General features: G+C 50.0%; 1 protein-coding gene across 1 annotated transcript in view; it reads left to right on the plus strand.

Moving 5' to 3' along the window:
* IL1RAP (interleukin 1 receptor accessory protein) overlaps positions 1–25308 on the plus strand; it is a 131632-nt gene that overhangs the window by 82787 nt on the left and 23537 nt on the right. The window contains exons 9-10 of the mRNA XM_060242786.1: positions 4032–4181; positions 7838–7981. Of these exons, the coding sequence (XP_060098769.1) occupies positions 4032–4181; positions 7838–7981 (294 nt within the window). The remainder of the gene's footprint in view (positions 1–4031; positions 4182–7837; positions 7982–25308) is intronic.

Below are 25308 nucleotides of genomic sequence, written 5' to 3' on the forward strand. Positions count from 1 at the left end.
ATAAACATCCTTGGCCAGATGGATTTATTACTTGCCCAATGGTTGTAAATAAGGGGGGGAGCAGTAAAGAGCTGATGACCTGCTCTTTGTCTAAGGAACCATCGTGTTACAGAAATAAGTGCGCTGACAGTCGCACAGTCGAGTCCGACTCTTTGCGACCCCCTGGACCAAGTCACGCCAGGCCCTCCTGTCTTCCACCATCCTCTGAAGTCTGCTCAAATTTGTGTTTATTACATCAGTAACGCTGTCCAGCCACCTCCTCTTTTGCCATCCCCTTCTTCTTTGGCCTTCTGTCTTTCCCAGCATCAGGGTGTTCCCCAGTGAGGGCTCCCTTCTCATTTGGTGGCCAAAGTATTTGAGCTTCAGTTTCAGCATCTGACCTTCCAGGGAACAGTCTGGGTTGATTTCCCTTAGGACTGACTGATTGGATCTTCTTGCAGTCCAAGGGACTCTCAAGAGTCTTCTCCAGTGAGGGCTCCCTTCTCATTGGGTGGCCAAAGTCTTTGAGCTTCAGCTTCAGCATCTGACCTTCCAGGGAACAGTCTGGGTTGATTTCCCTTAGGACTGACTGATTGGATCTTCTTGCAGTCCAAGGGACTATCGAGTCTTCTCCAGCGAGTGCTCCCTTCTCATTGGGTGGCCAAAGTATTTGAGCTTCAGCTTCAGCATCTGACCTTTCAGGGAACAGTCGGGGTTGATTTCCCTTAGGACTGACTGATTTAATCTTTGCATGAGTAGTGGAGGACTATTGGGGGGGCGGGATGGGTGTACTGAACTAAGAGGAGTTTTATACTCACAGCCATGTCTGCGAAATTCCCAGCTTGGGTAACACCTGTTCCCACAGCCTCCTCATATGGTCAAAGAATTATGATTGCGAGTGAGTAGGAGGGAACACCCCCCCTCTCCCCCCCAAGCTTCCAAGACATCAAAGAACGATGCCTTGCTCTGCTTAATTCTGGACCGGCATCGCTGAGGTTTTCTGAGGTATCCCTGGGCTCCCAGGGACATCGAGCCCCTGCCAAAGAGGGCCACATTCTCTTATCATCACCCTGCAGCCCTGTCCTCTTCCAAAAAGAATGCCCACCTTTCCGCCAGAAAGCACTGCGAGAGCTGAGGACACACTTTTATAATCTTTAGTTTTATGTACTTTAATGAAAATGTATCTTGTGTTTACAACTCAGTATTATCCAGTTCACTTGCAAGTTGTGTGTGCGTGCATGCACACACGCACAGACGCATTCCAACCAGGTCTGATAACGAGGTGTTAGACCTCGTTAGCAGTAGATTTAAAAGTAAATTAGATGGACAAGAACATCACTAGGAGATACGTGTCCTTTTGTTTTACCTAGACTTGTAGCGAAAGCAATTAACAGGCAATTTTTTTTTACCTTTTATTGGTTTCCCACACAAATGCTATACAGACCAAATGGTCTTCCAATTTATTACACTATTTTGCCATTGATCCTAACGGTGAGCCAGTTTGGTGTAGTGGTTAAGTGTGTGGACTCTTATCTGGGAGAACCGGGTTTGATTCCCCACTCCTCCACTTGCACCTGCTGGAATGGCCTTGGGTCAGCCATAGCTCTGGCAGAGGTTGTCCTTGAAAGGGCAGCTGCTGTGAGAGCCCTCTCCAGCCCCACCCACCTCACAGGGTGTCTGTTGTGGGGGAGGAAGGGAAAGGAGATTGTAGGCCGCTCTGAGTCTCTTCGGAGTGGAGGGCGGGATATAAATCCAGTATCTTCATCACCTCACAGGGTGTCTGTTGTGGGGGAGGAAGGGAAAGGAGATTGTGAGCCGCTCTGAGTCTCTTCGGAGTGGAGGGCGGGATATAAATCCAATATCTTCTTTCTATCTTCTTCTTTACACTCTTAACCCACCAGCTAGAAGTATTTCAGCTCACTGTACCCCACTCCCTTGTCTGAAGAAGCATGCATGCGTACGAAAGCTTTCATTCTGAATAAAAGTTTGTTGGTCTTAGAGGTGCTACTTGACTCCTACTCTGCATCCATGCGGCAGGTGAGGTGCTCAGTGGAATCAGTGCATTTAAATGGTAGTGCTATAGAGCTGAAACGCTGTAGAAGGTTAGCGCTATAGCACTCAAATGTTTAACAAATGATTGCGCAGCAAAAAAAAAAAAGTTAAGAGTGACATTGTAGGAAGCACTATGGGCATTTTAAACAGTAAAAAAGGTCAAGGTAGTCCCCTGTGCAAGCACCAGTCGTTTCCGACTCTGCAGTAACGTTGCTTTCACAACGTTTTCACGGCAGGCTTTTGACGGGGTGGTTTGCCCTTGCCTTCCCCAGTCCTCTACGCTTTCCCCCCAGCAAGCTGGGCACTCATTTTAACGACCTCGGAAGGATGGACGGCTGAGTCAACCTCCAGCCGGCTACCTGAACCCAGCTTCTGCCGGGATTGAACAGGTCGTGAGCAGAGCTTGTACTGCAATTCTGCAGCTTTACCACTCTGTGCCACGGGACTCAGTTCCTCTAAGTGTAAAAGGTAAAGGCAGTCCCCTGTGGAAGCACCAGCCGTTTCCAACTCTGGGGAGATGCTGCATGACGTTTTTCACAGCAGACTTTTTACGGGGTGGTTTGCCATTGCCTTCCCCAGTCATCTACACTCCCCCCCCCCCCCAGCAAGCTGGGAACTCATTTGACCGACCTCAGAAGATGGAAGGCTGAGTCAACCTCCAGCCGGCTACCTGAACCCAGCTTCTGCTGGGATCGAACTCAGGTCGTGAGCAGAGCTTGGACTACAATTCTGCAGCTTACCTCTCTGCACCACAGGACTCAGTTTCTCTAGGTGATAGCCCTTCAAATACTTATAGAGAGTTATCCTGTCCCCCCCCCACCTCAACCTCCTCTTCTCCAGACTGAACATCCCCAAATGTTAAAGGTAAAGATAGTCCCTTGTGGAAGCACCAGTTGTTTCCGACTCTGGGGTGACGTTCCATCATGACGTTTTCACGGTAGACTTTTTACGGGGTGGTTCGCCATTGCCTTCCCCAGTCATCTACACTTTCCCTCCAGCAAGCTGGGGACTCATTTTACCGACCTCGGATTGATGGAAGGCAGAGTCACCCTGGAGCCGGCTACCTGAAAACCCAGCTTCCGCTGGGGGATCGAACTCAGGTCGTGAGCGGAGGGCTCCGGCTGCAGTACTGCAGCTTTACCATTCTGCGCCACGGGGCTCTTATTTTAAACAGTGCACTACAGCAATTAAGAAGGACAGAGAGGAAGTGAAAATGAAAGAAAGCAATTTCCATCAAGAACGACTCAACCAGATTTGCTAACCAGATGCAAATGGGTTTATGTGAACGAGTATATAATTTTTCTCTAGCAGCCAGTTACTAAAACGGGTCTGTCTGAAATGACGGGGGGGAAAAAAATCTGTTTGCAACTAGTTACTTAAATGGAATACCAAGGGAGTTTGAAAAGAGCCATTGCGGGAAGCAGGATTCTGGACAAGGCGGACCAGTTGTCCGATCTAGCGGAGCTACTCTGGGCAGAGACCAGATCACGATTCTGTTGCTTAGCACTAGTTCTGTAGCAGCACGAAGGAGCTGCAGTAGTATTTTCTTTTTCAGCGTCCCCTCCAGCATTTAACCCAGAAAGATTTGAGCTCTGTTATAATCTATGATGAACAGGGCTGGATTAACAATTAGGCCAAGTAGTCACAGGCCTACGGGCTCCCATGCCTTTAGGGGCCCCGGGCGAGCTCCTCCCCCCGTTTTCCCCCCTGCTTGCAGCCCTCCCAGCCTGCACCTTCAGCCAGCAACTGAGCCGCTCTTTGCCCGACTTGCCCAGCTGCTGCTGGCGTCGCCACATTTGCCTCTCTGCCTCTCCCCCAAAGCTTTGTCAAAGGTGCTTTTGAGAAGGGGCCTGCAGGCTGAAGTTGGGACTGTTGGCAGCTGGGTGGACACTCGGAGATAGTTTGCGAGGGGCCCCACAAGTTTTCGACTGCCTAGGGGCCTCCACAGGGTTTAATCCGGTCCTGATTATGAACGTCCCTGTCTTGATTTTTGTTCCCAGTTCCGGTCCCAAGGTATACCGTGGAGCTGGCTTGCGGCTTGGGCGCGACCGTCTTTCTCGTAGTCATCCTGACCGTGGTCTACCACGTCTACTGGCTGGAGATGGTTCTCTTCTACCGGGCTCACTTTGGGACGGATGAAACCATTCTAGGTAAGGGGGTCAGGCAGGGCCTCTTGCTTGCGAGAGCCGATTTAGTGCCGTGGTGAAGTGTGCAGACTCTTATCTGGGAGAACCGGGTTTGATTCCCCACTCGTAGAAGAGAATCATAGAATCATAGAGTTGGAAGGGACCTCTAGGGTCAACCAGTCCAACCCCCTGCACAATGCAGGAAACTCACAAGCACCTCCCCCTAAATCCACAGGATCTTCATTGCTGTCAGATGGCCATCCAACCTCTGTTTAAAAACCTCCAACGAAGGAGAGCCCATCACCTCCCGAGGAAGCCTGTTCCACTGAGGAACCGCTCTAACCGTCAGGAAGTTCTTCCTCATGTTGAGCTGGAAACTCTTTTGATTTAATTTCAACCCATTGGTTCTGGTCCTACCTTCTGGGGCCACAGAAAACAATTCCACACCATCTTCTATAGGACAGCCCCTCAAGGACTTGAAGATGGTGATCCTATCACCTCTCAGCCGCCTCCTCTCCAGGCTAAACATCCCCAGCTCCTTCAACCTTTCCTCATAGGACTTGGTCTCCAGACCCCTCACCATCTTCATCACCCTCCTCTGGACCCATTCCAGCTTGTCTATATCCTTCTTAAAATGTGGTGCCCAAAACTGAACACAAGACTCCTCCACTTGCAGCTGCTGGGATGGCCTTGGGTCAGCCATAGCTCTCATAGGAGTTGTCCTTGAAAGGGCAGCTGCTGTAAGAGCTCTCTCAGCCCCACCCACCTCAAAGGGTGTCTGTTGTGGGGGGAGAAGATATAGGAGATTGTGACCGCTCTGAGATTCGGAGTATAGGGCGGGATATAAATCCAATATCATCATCTTATTCTTTCCCGGCTATGCAACACTGGCCTGCATGGGCATTGCTTAAAAACTGCATCAAACTGTCCATCTCTTTGGCTGGTGGGGAAGGCAGGTGAAAGGAAAATGGCTTTCATATTCTCCTCCACAAGTATTGCTGACGGCTCTATTTTACTTATTTAGTTAAAACATTTATCAGCCACATTTCTAATAAATCATTTCTACCTTGTGGAACTCAAAGTTCATAGAGTCACAGAGTTGGAAGGGGCCTTAGAGGCCATCTAGTCTACCTCCTTGCTCAGTGCAGAATTATCTTAGACCATCCCTGAGCAGTGTTTGTCCAGCTGCTGCTTGAAAACTGCCAGGGAGGGGGTAGAAGAAGAAGATGATGATATTGGATTTATATCCTGCCCTCCACTTCGAAGAGTCTCAGAGGGGCTCACAATCTCCTTTCCCTTCCTCCCCCACAACAGACACCCTGTGAGGTAGATGAAGATATTGGATGTATATTCCGCCCTCCACTCCGAAGAGTCTCAGAGCAGCTCACAAACTCCTTTCCCTTCCTCCCTCACAACAGTCACCCTGTGAGGTAGATGAAGATATTGGATTTATATCCCGCCCTCCACTCCGAAGAGTCTCAGAGTAGCTCACAATCTCCTTTCCCTTCCTCCCCCACAACAGGCACCCTGTGAGGTAGATGAAGATATTGGATTTATATCCTGCCCTCCACTCTGAATAGTCTCAGAGGGGCTCACAATCTTCTTTCCCTTCCTTCCCCACAACAGACGCCCTGTGAGGTAGATGAAGATATTGGATTTATATCCCGCCCTCCACTCCGAAGAGTCTCAGAGCAGCTCACAAACTCCTTTCCCTTCCTCCCTCACAACAGTCACCCTGTGAGGTAGATGAAGATATTGGATTTATATCCCGCCCTCCACTCCGAAGAGTCTCAGAGTAGCTCACAATCTCCTTTCCCTTCCTCCCCCACAACAGGCACCCTGTGAGGTAGATGAAGATATTGGATTTATATCCCGCCCTCCACTCTGAATAGTCTCAGAGGGGCTCACAATCTTCTTTCCCTTCCTTCCCCACAACAGACGCCCTGTGAGGTAGATGAAGATATTGGATTTATATCCCGTCCTCCACTCCGAAGAGTCTCAGAGCGGCTCATAATCTCCTTTCCCTTCCTCCCCATAACAGACACCCTGTGAGGTAGATGAAGATATTGGATTTATATCCCGCCCTCCCCTCCGAAGAGTCTCAGAGTGGCTCACAATCTCCTTTCCCTTCCTCCCCCCACAACAGACACCTTGTGAGGTAGATGAAGATACTGGATTTTATCCCGCCCTCCACTCCGAAGAGTCTCAGAGGGGCTCACAATCTTCTTTCCCTTCGTCCCCCACAACAGACACCCTGTGAGGTAGATGAAGATATTGGATTTATATCCCGCCCTCCACTCTGAAGCGTCTCACAGCGGCTCATAATCTCCTTTCCCTTCCTCCCCCACAACAGACACCCTGTGAGGTAGATGAAGGTATTGGATTTATATCCCGCCCTCCACTCCGAAGAGTCTCAGAGTGGCTCACCATCTCCTTTCCCTTCCTCCCCCACAACAGGCACCCTGTGAGGTGGGTGGAGCTGTAGAGGGCTCTCACAGCAGCTGCCCTTTCAAGGACAACCTCTGCCAGAGTTATGGCTGACCCAAGGCCATGCTAGCAAGTGCAAGTGGAGGAGTGGGGAATCGATGGTGGATGGATGGATGGATGGATGGATGATAAGATAGATAGATAGATAGATAGATAGATAGATAGATAGATAGATAGATAGATAGATAGATAGATAGATAGGTAGATGATAGGTAGATCGATGATGGATGGATGGATGGATGGATAGATAGATAGATAGATAGATAGATAGATAGATAGATAGATAGATAGATAGATAGATAGATGGGAGAGGTAAAAAGAAAGCAGTTTTAACTTTAAATGTATTCTTCAAGCTGCTGTCTGAGAGAGCCGTGGAGTCTTCAAGAGCCACACAATATGTGGGCTCTCTGAGATAGCCTCTTTCTTGATATAGCTTCTGAAATGGCTTTTAACAGCCAAGTGCTGCTGTGTTCCTTTCTTTTAAAAAAATCGCCAATTTGGATTGTTGTACTTTTAATTGTGTCTATTCCTTATCCCCTTGTATTCCTCGGCAGGCCTACGATTTGTAGGTCCCTTTGCCCGAAGCCACCTGGATAAGCGCCTGGTATTAAACTCTGCCATCAAATTAACATCTGCCGTTGAAGAGATAGCTCCATAAAATGCAATACATTTGAGCACGTTAATAATAAATAATCTTGACCTTAACTGGAGCAGAAGAAGCAGAAGCTGACATAATCACTTGCCCTTCTGGCTCGGGATAATAATTGGAAAGTGCCGAGCGCGCAAACTTGGCCGCGCTCTCCCAGGTTCTATTTCTCTCCCACGCTGGTGGAACGCTTCCTTTGAGGCTGAGAGTTTTCAGTTTGAAGCCGTGGGGTTGCCCCAGCAACCAGACTTCCTTAGCCGGCCTTCCCTCTACGGTCACAGAAGCCTCTGTGCCTTTTTGAGAAGCACAAAGTTCCTCACTGAACCTATTAAGGAGGACAGAGCGCTTTTTGACGTTCCACGGACAGGGGACGCAGAACGCGTCTTTTGCTTAAGGCTCCGCGATAGAACCAGCAAGCGGGGGCAGCGGTGAGAGAACCAAATGTACTCGCTCAACTTCGCCGTGTTCTCTTTTTTTTAAAAAAATATTATTATTATTGTTGTTGTTGTTAATATTCTCTGTGGTTCTCTCCAACTGGGGCCATCAGACGGGAAGGAGTTTGACATTTACGTGTCCTACGCGAGGAACGCCGAGGAGGAAGAGTTTGTGCTGCTGACACTGCGCGGAGTCCTGGAGAACGAGTTTGGCTACAAGCTGTGCATTTTTGACAGAGACAGCCTCCCCGGCGGAAGTGAGTATCCCAGGCAGGTGGCGGCGGCAGAAACAGCAGCCTCCTGCTCTGTCTAATGCTCCTCCACATGCACTCGTGCACACACACCCACCTGTCTTGCCTCTGGGGGGAATGACTGGGGCTCCATTCATCGCAAGCCGCTGCAGTTTAATCAGGAAGCCATCCCCATTAATATTTATAGATCCTCCATTCGTTGTCTTTAGTTGGGGCTTTAGTGAGAGCCAGTTTGGTGTAGTGGTGAAGTGCGTGGACTCTTATCTGGGAGAACTGGGTTTGATTCCCCACTCCTCCACTTATAATAATAATAATAATAATAATAATAATAATAATAATAATAATAATAATAATAATAATAATAATAATAAGCTTTTATTTATATCCCGCCCTCCCCGCTGAGGCAGGCTCAGGGCGGCTTACAAAACATGATATGATATCATGATATAACAATACAGGTGAAATCAGTTCACAATATAAATACAAATATAAGTTAATGTTAAAAAGCTAAAAAACAATACGGTGGTGCTACAGTCTCTATTTATCCAGGCAGCGTAATATTCAGTCTGGTTACGTCTTGAAGGCTTCTTGGAAGAGGGCAGTTTTGCAGGCCCTGCGGAACTGGTTGAGGTCCCGCAGGGCCCGCACCTCCTCCGGCAGCTGACTCCACCATTGGGGCGCTTTTATAGAGAAGGCCAGCTCCCTGGTTGTTTTAAGTTTGGCCTCCTTAGGCCCAGGGATTTCCAAAAGATTTTGTGAACTGGAACGCAGTGCTCTCTGGGGAACATATGGAGAGAGGCGGTCCCTGAGGTAGGCAGGTCCTCGGCCATATAGGGCTGCACCTGCTGGAATGGCCTAGGGTCAGCCAGAGCTCTCTTATCTGGGAGAACCGGGTTTGATTCCCCACTCCTCCACTTGCAGCTGCTGGAATGGCCTTGGGTCAGCCAGAGCTCTCTTATCTGGGAGAACCGGGTTTGATTCCCCACTCCTCCACTTGCAGCTGCTGGAATGGCCTTGGGTCAGCCAGAGCTCTCTTATCTGGGAGAACCGGGTTTGATTCCCCATTCCTCCACTTGCAGCTGCTGGAATGGTTTTGGATCAGCCAGAGCTCTCTTATCTGAGAGAACTGGGTTTGATTCCCCACTCCTCCACTTGCAGCTGCTGGAATGGCCTTGGGTCAGCCAGAGCTCTCTTATCTGGGAGAACCGGGTTTGATTCCCCACTCCTCCACTTGCAGCTGCTGGAATGGCCTTGGGTCAGCCAGAGCTCTCTTATCTGGGAGAACAGAGTTTGATTCCCCACTCCTCCACTTGCACCTGCTGGAATGGCCTTGGGTTAGCCATAGCTCTCGTTGTCCTTGAAAGGGCAGCTTTTGTCGGAGCTCTCTCAGCCCCACCTACCTCACAGGATGTCTGTTGTGGAGGAGGAAGGGAAAGGTGATTGTAAGCTGCTCTGAGACTCTGTCCTTGGCAGCTTCTGTGAGAGCCCTCTCAGCCCCACCCACCTCACAGGGTGTCTGTTGTGGGGGAAGAAGATCAAGGAGATTGTAAGCTGCTCTGAGTCTCTGATTCAGAGAGAAGGGCAGAGTATAAATCTGCAATTATTCTTCTTTAGGTGAGGCTTTAGTTAGCTGAGCAAGTTTGAGCTTGCTCAAGTGGAGGATGTGGGATCATAGAGCTGGGAGGGACCTCCAGGGTCATCTAGTCCAACCCCCTGCACAATGCAGGAAATTCACAAGCACCTCCCCTCCAGCACACCCGCTGTGGCCCCTGCTGCAAACCCAGAAGATGGCGAAAAACCTCCGGAATCCCTGGCCAAATAGCTCCTAGCAAGCGGTGAATCCTGGAGTTATGGACACACACACATCTGTCTTGCTCACCTGATGAGCAGTTGCTTACTCTGTTGTCCTTAGTTTCAGAGGGCAGCCGTGTTGGTCTGTGGTAGAAGAGTTAGATTTGAATCCAGGACCAACTTAGAGACCAACCAGATTCCCAAGGTATATGTTTCTTTGAGTCACTTATGGGAGCATTGCCTCTCACACTCTTAGAGCTAGTGTGGTGTAGCAGGCGAAGGGGTTGGATTAAGACCTGGGAGACTTGAGTTCGAATCCCCACTCTGCCACAGGAAGCTAGCTGGGTGACGTTGGGTCAGTCACATATAAGGGCTCAGGGGTCTTCATTCTGACTTGTATCTGATGAAGGGAGAGTTGACTCTCAAATATTCATTTTCTGAAAATCTAGTTGGTCTCTAATGTGCTACGGGACTCTAGTCTAGCTGTTCTGGCCTTTTGGAAATACATGAAAGGGGTGTAAACTCCTTCCAAAAATCAATAAAATGAATTTTAACAGGGATAAATGTAAAGTTCTGCATTTAGGTAAGAAAAATCCCATGCATGGTTATAGAATGGGGGAGACTTGTCTTAGCAGTAGTATGTGCGAAAAGGATCTAGGGGTCTTAGTGGATCATACGCTGAACATGAGTCAGCAGTGTGATGTGGTGGCTAAAAAGGCAAATGCAATTTTGGGCTGTATCAATAGAAGTATAGTGTCCAGATCACATGATGTGATGGTATCATTTTACTCTGCTCTGGTAAGACCTCATCTGGAGTATTGTGTTCACTTTTGGGCGCCACATTTTATGAAGGATCTAGACAAGCTGGAATGGGTCCAGAGGAGGGTGATGAAGATGGTGAGGGGTCTGGAGACCGAGTCCAGTGAGGAAAGGTTGAAGGAGCTGGGCATGTTTAGCCTGGAGAGGAGGCGGCTGAGAGGTGATAGGATCACCATCTTCAAGGACTTGAAGGGCTGTTATCTAAAGGATGGTGTGGAATTGTTTTCTGTGGCCCCGGAAGGTAGGTCCAGAACCAATTGGTTGAAATTAAATCAAAAGAGTTTCCAGCTCAACATTAGGAAGAACCTCCTGACCGTTAGAGCGTCAGTGGAACAGGCTTCATCCTCGGGAGGTGGTGGGCTCTCCTTCCTTGGAGGTTTTTAAGCAGAGGCTAGATGGCCCTCTGACAGCAATGAAGATCCTGTGAATTTAGGGGGAGGTGTTCATGAGATTAGAGCGGTTCCTCAGTGGAACAGGCTTCCTCCTTGGGAAGTGGTGGGCTCTCCTTCCTTGGAGATTTTTAAACAGAGGCTAGATGGCCATGTGACAGCAATGAAGATCCTGTGAATTTAGGGGGAGGGGTTTGTGAGTTTCCTGCATTGTGCAGGCGGTTGCACTAGATGACCCAAGAGGTCCCTTCCAACTCTATGATTCCATGATTCCTTTTCTTCAAACCCTCTTTGCAGAGAAGGAGGCCTTGGAAGCAATGCTCCCCTTAAGCTGTGGAGTCTTATGAGCAGAAATTCTGCTTTGTGATCTACTGGCATTATAGTTGTGAGCTGCTGCATATAATTAGTGCGCTCGGGGGCCATTTTTCCTGAGCTAAGACAGAAATGTGTGAGCTGGAAATTAAAAAAACTGTGAGCTAGCTCGTGCTAACTCAACTCAGAGGGAACACCGCTTGGGAGGCTGTCTGTTTGTGTCCCACCCTTCTTCCAAGGAGCATTCATGTTCATGTTTTTCCCTCTCCTGTTTTTTCCTCACACCCCTCCTTGCAAGGTAGGCCAGTCTCAGAAAAAGGGTCCAAGTTCACCCAGCAAGCTTCATGGCCAAATCTTCCAGATCCTAGTTGGATCTGCAAGCAAGTCAGCCGCAGGGACTGCAGTCCTGTGCTTGCATTGGTCACTCACAAAGGGCAGAGGAAACCAGCATGCCTGATCCGGGTTGGGCTGCATGAAGGTTTGTCCGTGAAGGAGGGAAGCAGGAAGTCTGGTGCGTGCAGTGAAGTCTGAGAGGGAATGGCTGACAAGCAACAGCCTTGGTGCTGATTGGTGCCATCCAGGAAAAATAAGAGAGCCAGTTTGGTGTAGTGGTTAAGTGTGCAGACTCTTATCTGGGAGAACCGGGTTTGATTCCCCACTCCTCCACTTGCAGCTGCTGGAATGGCCTTGGGTCAGCCATAGCTCTGGCAGTTTGGTGTAGTGGTGAAGTGTGTGGACTCTTATCTGGGAGAACCAGGTTTGATTCCCCACCCCTCCACTTGTACCTGCTGGAATGGCCTTGGGTCAGCCAGAGCTCTTGCAGGAGTTGTCCTTGAAAGGGCAGCTGCTGTGAGAGCCCTCTTAGCCCCACCTACCTCACAGGGTATCTGTTGTGGTGGAGGAAGGGAAAGGAGATTGTAGGCCGCTCTGAGACTCTGTTCTTGAAAGGGCCGCTGCTGTGAGAAACCTCTCAGCCCCACCCACCTCCCAGGGTGTCTGTTGTGGGGGGAGGAAGGGAAAGGAGATTGTAGGCCACTCTGAGATTCTGTCCTTGAAAGGGCAGCTGCTGTGAGAGTCCTCTCAGCCCCACCTGCCTCACAGGGTGTCTGTTGCAGGGGAGGAAAGGAAAAGAGATTGTAGGCCGCTCTGAGACTCTGTCCTTGAAAGGACAGCTTCTGGGAGAGCTCTCTCAGCCCCACCCAGCTCACAGGGTGTCTGTTGTGGGGGAGGAAGGGAAAGGAGATTGTAGGCCTCTCTGAGCCTCTGTCCTTGAAAGGGCAGCTTCTGGGAGAGCCCTCTCAGCCCTACCCACCTCACAGGATGTCTGTTGTGGGGGAGGAAGCGGAAGGAGATTGTAGGCCAGTCTGAGACTCTGTCCTTGAAAGGGCAGCTGCTGAGAGCCCTCTCAGCCCCACCCACCTCACAGGGTATCTGTTGTGGGAGAGGAAGGGAAAGGAGATTGTGAGCCGCTCTGAGACTCTGTCCTAAAAGGGCAGCTGCTGTGCGAGCCCTCTTAGCCCCACCCACCTCACAGGGTGTCTGTTGTGGGGGAGGAAGGGAAAGGAGAATGTGAGCCGCTCTGAGACTCTGAGATTTGGGGTGGAGGGTGGGATATAAATCCGATATCTTCTTCTGAAACCATATTAAACTGTAAAACCTCCAGTTCCGCAAAGAAATGCTGGAAGCGAACTGAAGTAGGCATCTCCATTTCTCACTAATGAGCATGCATCTTTTATCTTGGACTGGTTACATTTCTCCAGCAAAGGTCTTCCTTTACCAAGGGTCAGAGAAGAGCCCTGGGGCAGGAAGGGTTTTTCCTGCATTCGAAAGGTTTGATGTACACTGTCTGTGCTGGACCAGCTTATGCAGTAGGGGCAGCCCCAGAAGAGGGAAGGGGCTGTGTTTATATAGGTCAGGGCTGTGGAGCTGGAAGCAAAGAGGAAGCTGCTGGTGGGACGAGTCCGCTTTGTCCGTGGGGCTGCAGGGGAGTTCAGCAAGCCTGCTCAGCATGGCAAATGCAGGGGACCTGAAGCGACTAGGCAGAGGTGTACCCCAAACGGGTCTCTTCCTCGCAGATCTCTCGATGGCACCTGGGTTTTTGGCCACTGCATGACAGTCTGTCGATCTAGATGGACCGCTGGCCTGATCCAACATGGCTTCTTATTTTGGTGTGGTGGTGAAGTGCGCGGACTCTTATCTGGGAGAACCGGGTTTGATTCCCCACTCCTCCCCTTGCAGCTGCTGGAATGGCCTTGGTTTAGCCATTAGCTCTGGCAGAGATGTCCTTGAAAGGGCAGTTTCTGTGAGAGTCCTCTCAGCCCCACCTACATCACAGGGTGTCTGTCGTGGGGGAGGGAGATAAAGGAGATTGTGAGCCACTCTGAGATAAATCCAAAATCATCGTCATCTTCTTCTTTTTTCTTTTTCTTCTTTTCCTTCTCCCTTTTCCCTCCCTTCCTTCTTCTTTCTATTTTCTTCTTTCTTCTTCTGTTCTTATGCTTGTTCTGGCTGGACTCTCCATGTGGCTTTATTGCTGCCAGGGCTGGCAGAAGTGTACCCTGGGGAGGGGTAGTTGGGGCTTCTGGGGAGGCCATTGCCATGGATGCCCCCCACCCACACGTCCCCCTGCCCCTTGTCCGTTTGCCAGTTTGAGTGCCAGGGCTATTCCGCCTGTGCTCCCAGCTTCCCAGAGCTGAAGAAGTAGGCCACGAGAGTGGCACTTCTAGCTACCAGGGCAGCAGCTGCAAACTTTGGCCAGGGGTGTCAAGAGAAAGGGCAGCTGTGAACGAAGGTGGCAGGAAGAGAGCACAGGTAGAGGGGTGGAATGGGGCGGGGCATGCAGGGGCGCTGCACTGTCTACACAGGGCTCCTCATTGCCTAGAACTGGCCCTGATCATCACAACGAGGTGGAGATGTTGCTTTTTCACCATGAAGGCAAATGCAGTTTTGGGTCGTATCAACAGAAGTATAGTGTCCAGATTTTGTGAAGTGATGGTGTCGCTTTACTCTGCTCTGGTTAGACCTCACCTGGTGTATTCTGTTCAGTTCTGGGCACTGCATTTTAAGAAAGATATGGACAAGCTGGAACGGGTCCAGAGGAGGGTGACGAAGATGGTGAGTGGTGTGGAGACCAAGTCCTCTGAGGAAAGGTAGAAAGAGCTGGGGATGTTTAGCCTGGAGAGGAGGCAGCTGAGAAGTGATAGGATCACCATCTTCAAGGACTGGAAGGGCTGTCATTTGGAGGATAGTGCGGAATTGTTTTCTGTGGCCCCAGAAGGCAGGACCAGAACCAGTGGGTTGAAATTAAATCAAAAGAGTTTCCGGCTCAATATTAAAAGGAACTTCCTGAAAGCATGAACTTAAACTTACGAACTTATGAAGCTGCCTTATACTGAATCAGACCCTCGATCCATCAAAGTCATTCTTGTCTACTCGGACTGACAGCGGCTCTCCAGGGTCTCAAGCTGAGGTTTCTCACACCTATTTGCCTGGACCCTTTTTAGTTGGAGATTCCGGGGATTGAACCTGGGACCTCCTGCTTCCCAAGCAGATGCTCTACCACTGAGCCACAGCCCCATTCATGGCTCTCCAGGGTCTCAAGCAGAGGTTTTTCACGCCTATTTGCCTGGACCCTTTTTAGTTGGAGATGCCAGTGGGGATTGAACCTGGAACCTTCTGCTTACCAAGCAGATGCTCTAGCACTGAGCCACCATCCCTCCCCAGGTTCCTCAGTGGAACAGACTTCCTCGGGAGATGGTGGGCTCTCCTTCCCTGGAGGTTTTTAAAACAGAGGCTAGATGGCCATCTGACAGATCCTGTGAATTTAGGGGGAGGTATTTTTGAGTTTCTTGCATTGTGCAGGGGGTTGGACTAGATGACCCTCGGGGGTCCCTTCCAACTCTGTGATTCTAGGGTTCTAAGATAGATGCAGGTGGAGTAGCCATGTTGGCCTAAAGCAATAGAACAAAGTTTGAGTCTGCGGGGCACCTGCTGTCATGAGCCCTGACGAGGAGGAGCTGGAAGGGTTAACAGACCTGGAAGAGTTGCCAGCCAGTTCCTCAGCAGAACAAACAACAGCTGGCCCATCAATCACTCTCCAGGCACCAGTGTCGGCTGTTGATGATCAATCTCCTCCAAGCTCTCCTCCTGCCATCTCAAGAGTTCGAAGCAGGCTCCGGAAAGAACTTTCAGAGCGAAGACATGAGGCACGCCGATGCTTAAGATCTCTCAGCCCTGAGTTCTAGCAGAGTCACTGCCACCCAGGGAGCAGGCTGTTTGAGACTCCCATATAGCTCCCACCCAGGACCTGGTAACCTCGTGGAAGCAACAAGTCTATTCTCTGGCTTGCATCCACCCTCCTTCCTGATCCTGACCTGCTTGATTTCCTTGGCACCCTGACCGTTTGGCTTTTGGACACTAACTTCTGATTCCACTTTGTGATTCTGCATTGGTGACTTGGCTCCTGCTTGACTTGCTGGACTTTGGCCACTGTGTGACACAGAGTGTTGGACTGGATGGGCCATTGGCCTGATTCAACATGGCTTCTCTTCTGTTCTTATGTCTGGGGCAGTGATAGGAAGAAGAAGAAGATATTGGATTTATATCCCGCTCTCCACTCCGAATTTCAGAGTCTCAAATTGGCTCACCATCTCCTTTCCCTTCCTCCCCCACAACAGACACCCTGTAAGGTGGGTGGGGCTGAGAGGGCTCTCACAGCAGCTGCCCTTTCAAGGACAACCTCTGCCAGAGCTATGGCTGACCCAAGGCCACGCTAGGAGGTGCAAGTGGAGGAGGGGGGAATCAAATCCCGTTCTCCCAGATAAGAGAGCTCTGGCTGACCCAAGGCCATTCCAGCAGGTGCAAGTGGAGGAGTGGAGAATCAAACCCGGTTCTCCCAGATAAGAGACCTCTGGCTGACCCAAGGCCATTCCAGCAGGTGCAAGTGGAGGAGTGGGGAATCAAACCCGGTTCTCCCAGATAAGAGAGCTCTGGCTGACCCAAGGCCATTCCAGCAGGTGCAAGTGGAGGAGTGGGGAATCCAACCCGGTTCTCCCAGATAAGAGTCTGCACACTTAACTACTACACCAAACTGGCTTTGTCGAGTAGTCGAGCCCTGTGAGTCCCACAATGAAAACCTCACCTGGCCCTTAGGCTTCCGTCTGCTGTTGTGTGCACAATGTGCGGCAGTGATTCTGCTTTGTTGCGGTTGCATCTTTGCTTTGACTGAGACGTGCCGTCAGTCTCTGAGGTCAGCTTCTGGGAACAGGGAAATGTCTGTGCAGAGAAAGGTGGGGGCTTCTGACAAACCCCTTCTGTGTTCTCATGACCCCCGACTCAGCCAGGAAAGGGGTGCTTGTGCTCCCCGCCACGCTGGACTGGAGATGGGTGGCAGCCCAGCCATGGCTGGTTTTCAGCCGAATGTGCCTCCCTCGTTTTCTGGGTTTAGTCACAGATGATCTGTTAACAGACGGGAACCACCTCCCTGTGCTTTCGCTCCTCTCCTTCTGTTCCACTGCTATTTTAGACAAGCCAAGAAGACGGACAGGCTCTGCTGTATCCTTGCGTGCCTCCGACAGATCTCTAGCAGTGACTTCCCTCCTTCTGTCCTAACTTGGAGGCGCTTCCTGAACTCTTGGGGGCTGTGGAACGCTCCCTGCCCCTTTCTGCATATGGCCACAGAAGACAGAGGGAGGGGACAATTTACAAGGGCTCTCTGCCCTCCTGGCCTTTTTTTTGGCAGAAAAAGCTCAGCAGGGACTCATTTGCATATTAAGCCACACCCCCGATGCCACCATTGTTTCACACAGGGCTTCTTTTGTAGGGAAAGTTGCATATTAGGCCACACCCCAACACCAAGCCAGCCGGAACTGTGTTCCTGCGTATTCCTGCTCAAAAATGTCTCCCTCCCCCTCAGTTAGGAAGTCCTTATGCACAAATAGATCTTTGCACCAAGTTTGTTGTGGATTTTTCTCCTGCAACGTGAGCCCCAGCCCTTGACAGTATTTTTGACTGAAGTGTTTAGCAGATATCTGCATACTGATTCTGTGACAGGTGAACTGTCTGACTTTTCTGGAACATTTTAAATTTTTTTTTTAAAAAAAATGCTACCTGAACTTACTGCTGTGTGTTAATGTTTTATTTGTTCCGTTGTTAAAAGAAATCAACAAAGAAAACTTATATTTTTTTGGGGGGGGGGAAGAATTGCAAAAGGGGAGGTGAGATGGAGGCGGGTTAGTGACGGTATGGGCACCATCCAGCCAGTGCTGAGCGTAGTCAGCTTCTGCTTCAAACGGAGACTCAGTTTTGCCTAGTCTGGAGCCCGGAGGGGAGATTGCTCACCTGGATGCAATGAAGTGGGTTCACTTCGCTCTATGAGTAATTCAAACATGAAATTGCATGCCATTGGATGTGGGGGCAGCTACAAGCATAGTCAGCTTCAAGAGGGGGCTGGACAAAGACATAGAGCAGAGGTCCATCAGTAGCTATTAGCCAAAAGTATAGATGGAACAATCTGTCCAGGTAGTGATGCTCTGTTTTCTTAGTCCTGGGGGGGGGGGCAACTGTGAGGAGGGCTTCTGGAGTTCTGGCTCTGCTTATGAGAAATCTCCTGATGGCACCTGGGTTTTGGCCGCTTTGTTGGACTGGATAATCAATTAGCCTGATCCAACATGGTTTCTCTTATTTTCTTATGATTGCTCAAATCATGAAGATAGATTCAGGTGGGTAGCTGTGTTGGTCTGAAGCAATAGAACAAAAGTTTGAGACTAGTGACACCTTTACGATTACGCACATTTCTTCTGCGTACATCTTTGAGACCAACAAAGTTTAATTCTGGGTATAAGCTTAATTCTGAGCATAATTCTGGGTATAAGTTTATACTCAGGCTTAGACTTCGTTGGTCATAAAGATGCATCCAGAAGAAGTGGGCATAGTTTTACAAGATTATGCACGGGATAGAGAAGGTAGGGAAAGAAGTACTTTTCTCCCTTTCTCACAGTATGAGAACTCGTGAACATTTAATGAAATTACTAAGACGTCCGGTTGGAACTGATAAAAGGAAGTCCTTCTTCATCCAAAGAGTGATTAACACGTGGAATTCACTGCCACAGGAGGTGGTGGCAGCTGCAAGCACAGGCAGCTTCAAGAGGGGACTGGATAAACATATAGAGCAGAGCCCATCAATGGCTATTAGCTACAGCGTCTGTCTGGAGCAGTGATGTTCTGTATTATTGGTGCTTGCGGGGAGGGCACAGTGGGAGGGCTTCTAGTGCCCTGGCCCCACTGGTGGACCTCCTGATGGCACCTGGGTTTTTTGGCCACTGTGTGACACAGAGTGTTGGACCAGATGGGCCATTAGCCTGATCCAACATGGCTTCTCATATGTTCTTATGTCTGGGGCAGTGATGCCCTGTGTTCTTGGTGGTTGGGGGGTGCAACAGTGGGAGGGCTTCTGGTGTCTTGGCCCCACAGATAGACCTGATGGCACCTGCGTTTTTTTGGCCATTGTGTGGGCCATTGACCTGACCCAACATGGCTGCTCTTCTGTTCTTACGTCTGAGGCAGTGATGCCCTGTGTTCTTGGTGGTTTGGGGGGGGGGCAACAGTGGGAGGGCTTCTGGTGTCCTGGCCCCACTGGTGGACCTCCTGATGGCACCTGGGTTTTTTGCCCACTGTGTAACACACAGTGTTGGACCAGATGGACCATTGGCCTGATCCAACATGGCTTCTCTTATGTTCACATGAAAACGTATACCCAGAATTAAACTTTGTTGGTCTTAAAGGTGCCACTGGACTCAAACCTGGCTGCAATCATGGTTACCTGCAGGCCTTTAACCCCTCCCCTCCAGCCTCCTTCCCCTTCTGCCCTCTGCAGAACAGGACAGCCGGACTCTGAGACTCCTCTTGGGTGAGCTGCAGCTGGAAGGAGCTCCGCCCTCCCTGCAATCTGGTGCTTTCCCGGCAGCCCTGGAATCCCAGACAGGCTTCTCTCCCCCACAACCTGGAAGGGCAGCCCCACTGGGGCTTGCAAGAATTCCTGTTCCTGGGTTGTCAACTCTACTTTGGGCAATCCCTGGAGATTTAGAGGTGGACCCTGGGAAAGGAACAATCCTTAGCAGGGTACGGTGCCTTAAAGTCCACCCTCCCAAGCAGCCTGTTTTCACCCGGGGGAGAGAACCTCTGTAGTCATAAGAACATAAGAGGAACCCTGTTGGATCAGACCACTGGCCCATCCAGTCCAACACTCTGTGTCACATAAGAACAAAAGAGAAGCCATGTTGGATCAGGCCAGCGGCCCATCCAGTCCAACACTCTATGTCACATAAGAACAGAGGAGAAGCCATGTTGGATCAGGCCAGTGGCCCATCCAGTCCAACACTTTGTGTCACATAAGAACAGAAGAGAAGCCATGTTGGATCAGGCCAATGGTCCCTCCAGTCCAACACTCTGTGTCACATAAGAACATAAGAGAAGCCATGTTGGATCAGGCCAGTGGCCCCTCCAGTCCAACACTCTGGGCGTTTTCGCACTCACCTTCAGCCGGCGCGACCCCCCTCTTCACCGCACAGGATCTGCACGGATTTCGCACTAAATGCCGCAGAGCAGCCAGAAGAGCCGGAAACTCCCGTCACAAAAGCCGCGCAAACGGAAACTGCTTTTTGGCGGTTTACGTTTGAGTGGCTTTTGCGCCGGGAGCTTCCGACTCTTCCGGCTGCTCTGTGGCATTTAGTGCGAAATCCGCGCAGATCCTGCGCGGTGAAGAGGGGGGTCGCGCCGGCTGAAGGTGAGTGCAAAAACGCCCATTGTGTCACATAAGAACATAAGAGAAGCCATGTTGGATCAGGCCAGTGGCCCATCCAGTCCAACACTCTGTGTCACATCAGAACATAAGAGAAGCCCTGTTGGATCAGGCCAATGGCCCATCCAGTCCAACACTCTGTGTCACATAAGAACATAAGAGAAGCCATGTTGGATCAGGCCAATGGCCCATCCAGTCCAACACTCTGTGTCACACAGTGGCCAAAAAATTTTCTGGCTATGCTTGTATCTGCCGCCATCTCCTGTGGCAGTGAATTCCACATGTTAATCACCCTTTGGGTGAAGAAGGACTTCCTTTTATCCGTTCCAACCCAACTGCTCAGCAATTTCATTGAAGGCCCACGAGTTCTTGTATTGTGAGAAAGGGAGAAAAGTACTTCTCTCTGTGCTTCCTCCATCCCAGGCATTATCTTGTCAACCTCTTGGGATTAGTTGCATTTCTGGGAGATCTCCAGGGCCCAGCTGGAGGTTGGTCACTTTTCTTGGGAGCAGCCTCAGCTTTTTAAATTGCATTTCATAAAACCCCTGAATGCACCTTTGCTAGGGTTGCCAATCCCCAGGTGGGGGCAGGGGATCCCCCGGTTTGGAGGCCCTCCCATAGGATATAATGGAGAATTGATCTATGACAGGGGTGGCCAACGGTAGCTCTCCAGATCTTTTTTTGCCTACAACTCCCATCAGCCTCAGCCAGCATGGCCAATGGCTAGGGTTGATGGGAGTTGTAGGCAAAAAAAAAATCTGGAGAGCTACCGTTGGCCACCCCTGATCTATGAGTATCTGGAGCCCTGTGGGGGGGGGGGGCTGTTTTCTGAGGTAGAGGCTGGTGCCTCTCCTCAAAACACCCCCGAGTTTCCATAAGATTGGACCCAGGGGGTCCCATACTGTGAGCCCCAAAACAAGGTGCCGCTATCTTTCATTATTCCAAACGGAGAGGAGGCATTGAAAAGGTGTGCGGTCCCTTTAAATGTGATGGCCAGCACTCCCTTTGGAGTTCAATGATGCTTGTCGCAACCTTTCTCCTGGCTCCACCCCCAAAGTCTCCCATCTCCACCCCCAACGTCTCCCTGCTCTACCCCCAACATCCCCAGCTATTTCTTGAGTCAGACTTAGCAACCCTAACCTTTGCTCCTGAGTCTTTCCCAGGCCCTGCCCGCCAATGCCTATTGCAGGAGGTTGGGCTCCCCCGTCGCTGGACTTCCCGGTTCTCCCTCCCGCTGCCCATCCAAGCACAACCTCCAGCCCTCCGGCAGTCGAGTGGTTTCTTTCCGAGTGGGCTGTGCTGCTCCGTCCTCCCATTTGCAAGCTCAAGCGGGCTAATCAGCTTCCGAGGGAAGCGTGGCAAGCCGTGAAATTGCTGTCAGCGCCTGTCTGCTTTCATGAAGAGCGTCAGGTCTCTCTGCTGGGGAGAGGGGAAAGCTGCCCTCAGAAAGCAAGGGGCGGGGGGAGCATCTCGCCTTGCTGCTGGCAAGGCTGCAGCCGGGGAGGCCCGCAAAGCCAGTCTACCTCCCCGTTCCCCTTCCTGGAGAGCCGCTGCCAGTCTGAGAAGACAATACTGACTTTGATGGACCAAGGGTCTGATTCGGTATAAGGCAGCTTCATATGTTCATATGTTCCTTCCGTCGGAGAAAAGCATTTTCCCACTTGGAGCAACTGTGGATTCTCTTATCTGGGAGAACTGGGTTTTATTCCCCACTCCTCCACTTGCACCTGCTGGAATGGCCTTGGGTCAGCCATAGCTCACGTAGGAGTTGTCCTTGAAAGAGCCACTGATAGACCTCTGCTCCATATGTTGATCCAATCTCCTCTTGAAGCTGTCTATGCTTGTAGCCACCACCTCCTCCTGTGGCAGTGAATTCCACGTGTTAATCACCCTTTGGGTGAAGAAGGACTTCCTTTTATCCGTTTTAACCTAACTGCACAGCAATTTCATTGAATGCCCACGAGTTCTCGTATTGTGAGAAAGGGAGAAAAGTACTTCTTTCTCTACTTTCTCCATCCCGTGCATAATCTTGTCAACCTCTATCATGTCACCTCTCAGTCGACGTTTCTCCAAGCTAAAGAGCCCCAAGTGTATGGGAGAATCAGAGTGGAAATGGGGGCATGATCTACTACCATGGTGAAGCTGTCTATGTTGGCAGCCACCACCGCCTCCTGTGGCCGTGAATTCTATGTATTAATCACCCTTTGGGTGAAGGAGGACTTCCTTTTTTCCGTTCTAACCCGACTGCTCAGCAATTTCATTGAATGCCCACGAGTTCTTGTATTGTGAGAAAGGGAGAAAAGTACTTCTTTCTCTACGTTCTCAACCTCCAGGGTCATCTAGTCCAATTCCCCACACAGTTAGGAATTTCACAAATACCTCTCCCTCAAACACCGCCAGTGACCCTTACTCCACACCCAAAAAACCCCCCAACCCTCCAGGATCGCTTGCCAAATTGGCCTGGAGAAGAATTACTACCTGACTCCAAAAGTGGGCAATCAGCATTTCCCTGGGCATGTAAGAAAGGGTCACCCTTCCTGCCCTCCTTCTCATGATCTGCCTAAATCCACAAGATCAGCATAATAATAATAATAAAAATATTAATAATAATTTTTAATTTATATCCCGCCCTCCCCGCCGAAGCAGGCTCAGGGCGGCTTACCTGACGTAAATATATCATTACAGTAATACAACAATAAAATTCATAGCAATTAAAAGTACAATTACATTTAAAACAGCATTTAAACTAATAATTCAAAACCACAGTATGATATGGTGCTACAATCTTGGTATATGCATATCAACATAGTTTTCATGGCGATGATACAATGGTTCCACCTTAAAAGGCCAGCTGGAAGAGGACGGTCTTGCAGGCCCAGCTGAACTGATTAAGGTTTTGCAGGGCTCGCACCTCTTCTGGTAGCTGGTCCCACCAGTTGGGTGCTGTAATCGAGAAGGCCCGCTCCCTTGTCGCTTTTAGTTTGGCCTCCTTTGGCCCAGGGATTTTCAGCAGATTTTGTGAGCTAAATCTCAGTACTCTCTGGGGAACATATGGGGAGAGACGGTCCCTAAGGTAGGCAGGTCCTCGGCCATATAGGGCTTTAAAGGTAATAACCAGCACCTTGTAACGAAGTCGTTACATTGCTGTCTGATGGCCATCTCGCTTCTAAAAACTTCCAAAGGAGAAACCACCACCTTCTGAGGTGGAAGCCTGTCCCACTGTTATTTCTAAATGTATTGTTTAAAAGCATTTCTGGGCATAAATGCATGGTAACGTGGCGAAGATCCTTGTGATGGCAACTGTTCCCAAGGTGACATTTTATAAAACCCGGTTCAGCCAATCAGAAGCCCCCCTTGGCAAAGGTCCCATCTGGCTTTGCTCACTTTCCGAAAACCACTTGAGTGGGTGTCAGGAAAGGTGTCATGGAGGCTCCCTGTTGGGCCACCTGCCTTAAACCAGCTTGTGGTGCCTCATTCCAAAGGCAACGCAGCTTCTGCAGACAATTTTCGTGATCAAAATAAAACACAACTTCTTGTTGTGTAGCTATTTCTGTTTTCTGAATCTGTATTTTTCCTTCATTTCTTGGCCAGGGATGGACAAGAAACAAGGATATAGACTCCTACAGTTGGAAGGGTCCTCCAGGGTCATCTAGTCCAACCCCCAGTCTGCACAATGCAGGAAACTCACAAACACCTCCCCCTAAATTCACAGGATCTTCATTGCTGTCAGATGGCCATTTAACCTCTGTTGAGAAACCTCCAAGGAAGGAGAGCCCACCCTCTCCCGAGGAAGCCTGTTCCACTGAGGAATCATAGAATCCTAGAGTTGGAAGGGATCTCCAGGGTCATGTAGTCCAATCCCCTGCACAATGCAGGAAACTCACAAACACCTCCCCCTAAATTCATAGGATCTTCATTGTTGTCAGATGGCCATCTAGCCTCTGTTTAAAAACCTCCAAAGAAGGAGAGCCCACCCCCTCCCGAGGAGGAAGCCTGTTCCACTGAGAAACCGCTCTAATGGTCAGGAAGTTCTTCCTAATGTTGAGCCAGAAACTCTTCTGATTTAATTTCAACCCATTTGTTCTGGTCCTACCTTCCGGGGCCACAGAAAACAATTCCACCCCATCGTCTAAATGACAGCACTTCAAGTACTTGAAGATGGTGATCCTATCACCTCTCAGCAGCCTCCTCTCCAGGCTAAACATCCCCAGCTCATAGAATCATAGACTCATAGAGTTGGAAGGGACCTCTAGGGCCATCTAGTCCAACCCCCTGCACAATGCAGGAAACTCACAAACACCTCCCCCTAAATTCACAGGATCTTCATTGCTGTCAGATGGCTATCTAGCCTCTGTTTAAAACCTCCAAGGAAGGAGAGCCCACCACCTTCTGAAGAATCCTAGAATCTTCGAGTTGGAAGGGACCTCCAGAATAATCAACCCCCTGCACAATGCAGGAAACTCACAAACACCTTCCCCTAAATTCACAGGATCTTCATTGCTGTCAGATGGCTATCTAGCCTCTGTTTAAAACCTCCAAGGAAGGAGAGCCCACCACCTTCTGAAGAATCCTAGAATCTTCGAGTTGGAAGGGACCTCCAGAATAATCAACCCCCTGCACAATGCAGGAAACTCACAAACACCTCCCCCTAAATTCACAGGATCCTCATTGCTGTCAGATGGCCACTCAGCCTCTGTTTAAAAACCTCCAAGGAAGGAGAGCCCACCACCTCCTGAGGAAGCCTGTTCCACTGTGGAACCGCTCTAACGGTCAGGAAGTTCTACCTAATGTTGAGCCAGAAACTCTTTTGATTTAATTTCAACCCACTGGTTCTGGTCCTACCTTCCAGGGCCACAGAAAACAATTCCACCCCATCCTCTATAGGACAGCCCTTCAAGGACTTGAACGTGGTGATCCTATCACCTCTCAGCCGCCTCCTCTCCAGGCTAAACATCCCCAGCTCCTTCAACCTTTCTTCATAGGGCTCGGTCTCCAGACCCCTCACCATCTTCGTCGCCCTCCTCTGCACCCGTTGGGGTAGTTTCTTTTCCATTTGTCCAGAGGAGTTAGCCGTGTTAGCCTGTTGTTGCACAATAGTAAAGAGTCCAGTAGCACATTTAAGACTTAAATTTTATTGCAGCATAAGTTTTCGGGCAACGCAGCTCTCTTCGTCAGATGCGTTTGTGCATCCCCCAAGTGCGTCATTTATTTATTTGCTCGATTAA

Source organism: Heteronotia binoei, chromosome 6 (genome assembly GCF_032191835.1).
Source record: "Heteronotia binoei isolate CCM8104 ecotype False Entrance Well chromosome 6, APGP_CSIRO_Hbin_v1, whole genome shotgun sequence".
NCBI classification, from domain to species: Eukaryota; Metazoa; Chordata; class Lepidosauria; order Squamata; family Gekkonidae; genus Heteronotia; species Heteronotia binoei.